Source organism: Portunus trituberculatus, chromosome 48, assembly GCF_017591435.1.
Source record: "Portunus trituberculatus isolate SZX2019 chromosome 48, ASM1759143v1, whole genome shotgun sequence".
Classification (NCBI taxonomy): domain Eukaryota; kingdom Metazoa; phylum Arthropoda; class Malacostraca; order Decapoda; family Portunidae; genus Portunus; species Portunus trituberculatus.
This window is the reverse complement of record NC_059302.1, coordinates 21,875,923-21,883,422: the sequence shown is the minus strand read 5'-3', so window position 1 is coordinate 21,883,422 and position 7,500 is coordinate 21,875,923. Positions and strand designations below refer to the sequence as shown.

Genomic DNA, 7,500 nt, shown 5'->3' with positions numbered 1-7,500 from the left:
GGTGGGCATGAAATATAATTAGGAAAGATGTGGCTTAATTTATTCAAGACTTTTGGCCAATGATATTTACCTACAAAGATCCCTTGAGTTGACATGTGGCTTTACCCTTTCAATACTTGGACACATTTTTACCTTGAAATTTGTGTACGATTAAACGATTTTATTGACATTAGAAAGGTTCTATGGAAGTAAGAATATTAGTGAATGGCCAGTCTTCACTATTTCAATTCCCCACATGAGTTTCTGAAGCTGTATAAAACCACGAAATAGTAAGCGGAATGAATATGGAAACGCGTCATGCTCCTGAAGGGGTTAAGGAAAAAGGATAAGGGTGGGAATTAAGGTTCCTTCATATGGCAAAGTAGTCATCGCCCATCTAACCTCACCCTAAATGGCAAAATGCGGACGTGTAACGAAAATTATGATGATGATGATAATAATGATGATGATGATGAATTAAGGCAACTTCACTAAGTATGAAGGGGAATGCACAAGGTAAGGAATGAATCAACAGACAGGTATTGATGGGAGCTCACACACCTGCCACGTGAGGGAGATTGAGGCCTGCTGGCGGGCGTGGGCACGGAGATGGGTGGGAGGGGCAGAGGGCGGCTCCTGCAGGGTGGTGATGCTGAGTGTCGGGGAGGGAGAGGAGGCGCCCCGCACATTCACCGCTAGCACCTGCATATGGTAGGTGCGGCCCGGGGACAAACCCTGTGGTAGAGAAAGTGAAAATGAAAATGTAAATGAAAAAATAACACATCACAACGCTACACCGTCTCTTTTATTTCATCTTTCCCGTTTTTTGGCACGTGTCGCTGTGTTTGGGGAGGGAGGGAGTGAGGGAGGGAAGGAGGAAGGAAGGGAAGGACACTTGGTGGGGGAAATGTGGATAAATTCTAAAACACTAAAAAGTAACAGAACACAGTGTATTTTTTCTCTTTCTCTGTGAATGTTGTGTTGAGGGAGGGGGCGGACGGTACAGAGCGGTACAGGGGCGGTACAGCATGGTACAGGGGAGGGCAGCAGGGCTCAATACTGCAACAATATGATGAGGACACGAAACATTCTGCTCTCCAGTTCACATTTCTGTCGCGGGTTAACCCCTTCAATACTGGGACACATTTTTATCTTGAGATTTATATACGATTAGACTATTTTATTGACATCAGAAAGGGTCTATGGAGGTCAGAAGATAAATGCTCAGTCTTTACTATTTTAATTCTCCCCACGAGTTTATGAAGCTGCATAAAAAGCTGAATGAATAAAAGTCATGGTACTCATGAGGATGCTGCATGGAAACCACGACACACTACTGCATGCCCTACTAAGTTTCCTCTAAGTACATTTCCCTTCCTAAATGATGCACCTATACGATTTCCACACCTACAAAAATGGTAATAATATCTCTATGCCAAGTTAGGTTAGGTTAGGTTAAAGTTTAAGTTAAGGTGGGTTTAGTTTCGGTGGGTTAGATCAAGTTACATTAGTGTTAGGTTAGGTTAGGTTAGGTTGGATTGGCTTGGATGATAACTAGCTTACGTTAAGTTAGGTTAGGTTGAGTTGGGTTGGGTTAGGTTGGGATGGATTATATAAAATTAGCTTTCGTTAGATTAAATTAGGTTAGGTTGGGTTGGGTTAGGTTAGGAAGGGTCAAGTTAAATTGGATGTAGTTAAATTAGATTCGATTAAGTTACGTAAAATTAAGATTAGGTGAGGTTACTGGTTAGGTTAGGTTAGCTTACATTAAGTTAAATCAGAATAGGTTTGTCTGTTCAGCATTAGATCAGTTAACACCTTCTGACCATCGATGGAACTGACAACGGTATACAGTTTTTCATGGAGAAATCTTCTTGGTTGGAACTGACACGGATGGAATCGATACAGGACCTACTATACACACGCACTACTCACACCAGCTTGTCAGTGTGTATGTTGACAAGCACACACCTCACCGCCACGTACACTTACTATTCCTCCCTTGTATGCAGGCATGTATGTGCGACTACGAGAGAGAGAGAGAGAGAGAGAGAGAGAGAGAGAGAGAGAGAGAGAGAGAGAGAGAGAGAGAGAGAGAGAGAGAGAGAGAGAGAGAGAGAGAGAGAGAGAGAGAGAGAGAGAGAGAGAGAGAGAGAGAGAGAGAGAGAGAGAGAGAGAGAGAGAGAGAGAGAGAGAGAGAGAGAGAGAGAGAGAGAGAGAGAGAGAGAGAGAGAGAGAGAGAGAGAGAGAGAGAGAGAGAGAGAGAGAGAGAGAGAGAGAGAGAGAGAGAGAGAGAGAGAGAGAGAGAGAGAGAGAGAGAGAGAGAGAGAGAGAGAGAGAGAGAGAGAGAGAGAGAGAGAGAGAGAGAGAGAGAGAGAGAGAGAGAGAGAGAGAGAGAGAGAGAGAGAGAGAGAGAATTAGAGACAGAGAATTAGAGACAGAAAATTAGAGAGAGAGAGACAGAGTTAGAGAGAGAGAGAGAGAGAGAGAGAGAGAGAGAGAGAGAGAGAGAGAGAGAGAGAGAGAGAGAGAGAGAGAGAGATGGAGGGCATGGATAGAGGGCGACAGGAGCAGGAGGAAGTAGTGGTAGACAGAATTTGAAACACCATAACAAAACTGCACCAGAACACTGCAATGTCTCCTCTTAAATATTGACAACGGACAAGCTCTGAAGCGACGCAACACATCACAACACAACACAACATGAGGTACAGACAGCTTCCGGCCTTCATCTTCCCTCCAAGCACACACACACACACACACACACACACACACACACACACGCACACACACACAAGCACACACAAGCACTGCCACAACGCACCATAAGGCAGCACAACACACGCAACACTTCCTTTCACCAACACAACACCGGTACTCGCCCTGCAGCACCGCAACACTGCAACTCAACAACGTGCGTCATCTTTTATTGCCTTGTGTGGTTGGGAAACACTGCACAGCTCTTTTTGTGTTGTTTTATTCCTTCCTGCTCTCCGCATATTTTATAAAGTTATAAAGAGAGAGAGAGAGAGAGAGAGAGAGAGAGAGAGAGAGAGAGAGAGAGAGAGAGAGAGAGAGAGAGAGAGAATAAAAGATCCACTGAGACACACACACACACACACACACACACACACACACACACACACACACACAGATAGTAAGCTACATAGATCATTCATCAGTCAGTTAACTACCTAATTAATCAGCTAGTTATGTGGACAGCCAATTAGCTAGCTAGTTTATTGAACACTGTTAGATAATGCCAAGGAAAATCTAAGTTACACACACACACACACACACACACACACACACACACACACACACACACACACACACACACACACACACACACACACACTACCCCCCTGTCCAGAAACCCTTCTATCCAAACATCCTTCCATCCTTCCACCACCTACACACTCCTCTCCCTCTTCCTTCAATTTCAGGATCCATTGATTTCTTTAACTTTTTTTTTTCTGAGGCAATAACAGATATACGGTTCTCGATCCACCGCTGAATTAATTAACTCCTCCAGGACTTTTGCTACTGACAGGATGCACCCTCCCTGACCATCCTTCCCTCCCTCCCTCCCTTCTTCCCTCCCTCCAGCCTTCAGTTCAGACCACTAATTCCCTTTTGTTGAAATATGCATTATCTTCTTCGCCCAACGTCATGGAGTATTCACATCTGATATATACAGCGAGTGACGATTTCATAAGGCTTCGACCCCAGAGAGAGAGAGAGAGACAGGGACACACAGAAAGAGAGAGAGAGAGAGAGAGAGAGAGAGAGAGAGAGAGAGAGAGAGAGAGAGATGAATAAAAGAAATGAATCAATCACATGGAACATTCAGAAACGGGGAACGTAAAAAAATAAACCCGGTTGGCGCCGCTGAAAAGACTGAAACCACCACTACCACCACCTCTGTCACACACACACACACACACACACAGTTAGAGGTGGTTTTGACTGGGAACACTGCACTGAAAGAATTATCCAGAGAGAGAGAGAGAGAGAGAGAGAGAGAGAGAGAGAGAGAGAGAGAGAGAGAGAGAGAGAGAGAGAGAGAGAGAGAGAGAGAGAGAGACTCCAATAGTGAAAAGAGAATTAATCGTCCATAAATTATAAATGAACACTTTCCGGTAGGTCATTAGGCGCTGCTGTGACCTGCGTCAGTGATCAGAGAGAGAGAGAGAGAGAGAGAGAGAGAGAGAGAGAGAGAGAGTAGCGTTACCTTGAGCGTGGCCTCTGTCAGGTCTCTAGGTAGGGTGGTGTTGGCGGGGGCAGGAGCGGAGTCTCGCGCGGCCCAGTGCTGAAGGAGGTAGTGGGTGAGCGGAGAGTTGCCGTCAAAGGGAGGGGCCCACGCCAAGGACACCTCGCGGCTCTTCACTTCTTTGACGTGCACGTGGCTGGGAGGATCTGGCCGCTCTGAAACACACGGCAACGCAAAGATGAACTCCTTTCAGTACCACGACGCGTTTCCATATTCATTCTGGTTACTGTTTGGTGCTTTTATGTTTCAGAAACTCATGTGAGGGATTAAAATAGTGAAGACTGTGGCCGTTAATCTTCTGACCTCCATAGACTCTTCCTAACTTGAAATAAAGTAGTCTAATCATTCACAAATTTCAAAGTAAAAATGTGCTCCACTAGTGAATGGATTAACCATATTTTGACACCCTTCTGCGCTGCATATCCTCCTCTACTTTCTACTTTCAGGAGGATCTGATTGAAGTGACACAGGTTTTGAAGGGCATTTTTTACGGTTTTTATAGATGTGGCTCATCATCTTTGTGGTTTTCGAAAACAGTCGTGGTGAGAGAAGAGCGTTTCTGAATGCGGGCCAGCTGTGCCACGCTCGTTCCAGTATCAATGCTACAAATGCTACTACTGCAACTACAAGGGCAGTATTCAGAAACGCTCTGTTCTCTCACAATGACTATTTTCAAAGGTCACATATATGAACAGTCGTGTTTTAATCACTTGAGTACCGTGATGCGTTTCCATATTAATTCTGCTTACTATTTGGTGAACTTATACAGCTTCGGAAACTTATGTAGATAAAATAGTGAAGACTGTAGCCATTAATCTTCTGACCTCCATATGCCCTTCCTAATGTCAATAAAATGGTCTAATCGTACACAAATTTCAAAGTAAAAAATGTGTCCCATTATTGGACGGGTTAAGGGAGTTTTTTCCTGTTAGTACTTTAAATATGGTATTAATCTGTCATTAGAACAGAAAAGACACTTAAAAATCCGTGTCACTTCAGTTAGACCCTTTGGAAAGTAGTGGAGATGACGCAAAAGCTTCAGAACATGGCCGTCACCTTCAGAATAAGAGTAACTTGCCATACACGTAAACACAGACCTGTCAGAAAGGCGTGTGATATTAGAGCTGCTTTCCACGTCACATGTACAGATGTTGCTACAACGCTGCCAGGGCCCCGGTGCCACAAGAAGTGTTGCCGAGGGACCATCACGTCAACAACTCGATCAGTGCACTTCGAGGCTTATTAATTAAAAGATATTAAGTTTTCCACCTCGAACTTTTCTGCTCCGGTGCGATAATAACAAGACCCTCTCGCAGCCTCTGTTCCAATGTGATAATAAGGCACAGAATCACTTTTCCACCTGCATTTAACTGATACTAACGTTTGTTGTTGTTGTTATTGTTGTTGTTCTGGGACAAATTGATATTAACACGAGGCCTTTATTTAGACTTACCGGTGGATTGTATTGAGATTAACTTTTCATTTCCTTCCCAGTGGTCATAAGGTGATGCGAGCGATCCTGTTTATACTAAAGGAGAATGTGACTCTTGATATTTCTAACGTCAGACAACCGCGCCTTTATCTGTATCTATTGGCAGCATTTTCCACGCACTGTTTCAAAAGGGACGGGGAAAAAAAGCATGTGTCTCTATTATACTATTACAAGAGTCATTCAGATAATGTAGGCACTGTATTTTGTCCTCTTGAATTTATTCTTTCCATACTTTTCTCTCTCATGAGTCGGTGGTGGAACACTATACTCGGCTTCCACCTGCCTTAGGACGCGTGGCGGTGCTCTCCAACCAAGACAGAGCCAGTGCGGTAGCCGGGGCAACACATTTAATACAGCCCTAACCGTCCATTGTGGCGGATTGTACACAGCAAACACTGTTGATGGCAGGGGCAACAAGCGGGTCTCTCTACGCCACACCGAATTGTCTGGGTAAGTAAACGCATGGACGAAACATGATCTCTGTAAAGACATCGACGAAACACGATCTCAGTATGCGCATTGACGAAACTGATCTCAAAGTTCCAAATTTTCGCGGGATATGGACTTTTTTTCTTCTTGTAACTGCAAACCTTCCTTAACCCCTTCAATACCGTGACGTGTTTCCATATTTCATCCTGGTTACTACTTGGTGATTTTATACAGCTTCAGAACCTTATGTGGGGAATTAAAATTGTGAAGATTGACGCCGCTAATCCTCTGACCTCCATAGACTCTTCCCAATGTCAATAAAATGGTCTAATCGTACACAAATCTCAAGATAAAAATGTGACCCAGTACATTACCGCGGATTCATTCTTGACAGCACTAACCTAATATTAGAGCTAACATTGCATATATACTGATAGAGAGTAATAACAGCACACACACACACACACACACACACACACACACACACCAAGACTTACCGACCACATTGAGAAAGAAGGTGGAGGAGTCGGAGCCGTATCTGTTAGCTGCGTGACAGGTATACACGCCAGCCTGGGAGCGAAGAGTAGCGGGCAGCACCAACACCGAAGTCCTCCCGCCCTCCTCCAGCCTCACCTCCTCCTCCCCGCCGCCAGAGAGCGTCACCCCGTCCCTGGCCCACGTGAAGGACAGCGGCAGGTCACCACGGGCAGGGCAGCGGAGACTCAGATGTTCACCAACCGCCACGGATTGGTTGATGACTTTCTCCTCCATCCGTGCTCCTTCTGTCACCGGGAGAGAAAACTGAGGGTAAGATAGAGTTGTAGGAAGAAGTAGTAGTAGCAGTAGTAGTAGTAGTAGTAGTAGTAGTAGTAGTAGTAGTAGTAGTAGTAGTAGTAGTAGTAGTAGTAGTAGTAGTAAAACAAGAACATCTGAAAAAAATAAAAACGAAAAAGAACAAGAAAAAAAAAAAAAAACAAAGGTGGGAACAGGTCTCATAAAACACACACACACACACACACACCCAGGACAGTGAGCGTGATGGTCTTGGAGATGGGCGGCGTCACATTGTTCTCGGCCTGGCACAAGTATCGCCCGGCGTCTTCAGCTCGAGCGTCGCGGATGGACAGCGAACCGGGACGTCTCAGCCTGACCCGCCAGCCGTCCCCGCGCACCACACTCCACTCGTCCGACCCGTAACCTGCTGCTCCCAGAAAGACATCGATTAGTAGACTAGAAATATAAATGCAAAGAAAAATAAAGGAAAGTGAATGTAATTTTGGCTATGAAATACAGATATAGAGGAACGAAATGGAAAGAAACAGAGCAA

General features: G+C 44.8%; 1 protein-coding gene across 1 annotated transcript in view; it reads right to left on the bottom strand.

The window, feature by feature from the left end:
* LOC123498461 (Down syndrome cell adhesion molecule-like protein Dscam2) overlaps nucleotides 1-7,500 on the bottom strand; it is a 73,872-nt gene that overhangs the window by 41,459 nt on the left and 24,913 nt on the right. Inside the window, exons 11-15 of the mRNA XM_045245563.1 lie at nucleotides 7,195-7,374; nucleotides 6,671-6,955; nucleotides 5,350-5,490; nucleotides 4,214-4,407; nucleotides 541-714 (exon numbers count right to left, since the gene is read on the bottom strand). Of these exons, the coding sequence (XP_045101498.1) occupies nucleotides 541-714; nucleotides 4,214-4,407; nucleotides 5,350-5,490; nucleotides 6,671-6,955; nucleotides 7,195-7,374 (974 nt within the window). The remainder of the gene's footprint in view (nucleotides 1-540; nucleotides 715-4,213; nucleotides 4,408-5,349; nucleotides 5,491-6,670; nucleotides 6,956-7,194; nucleotides 7,375-7,500) is intronic.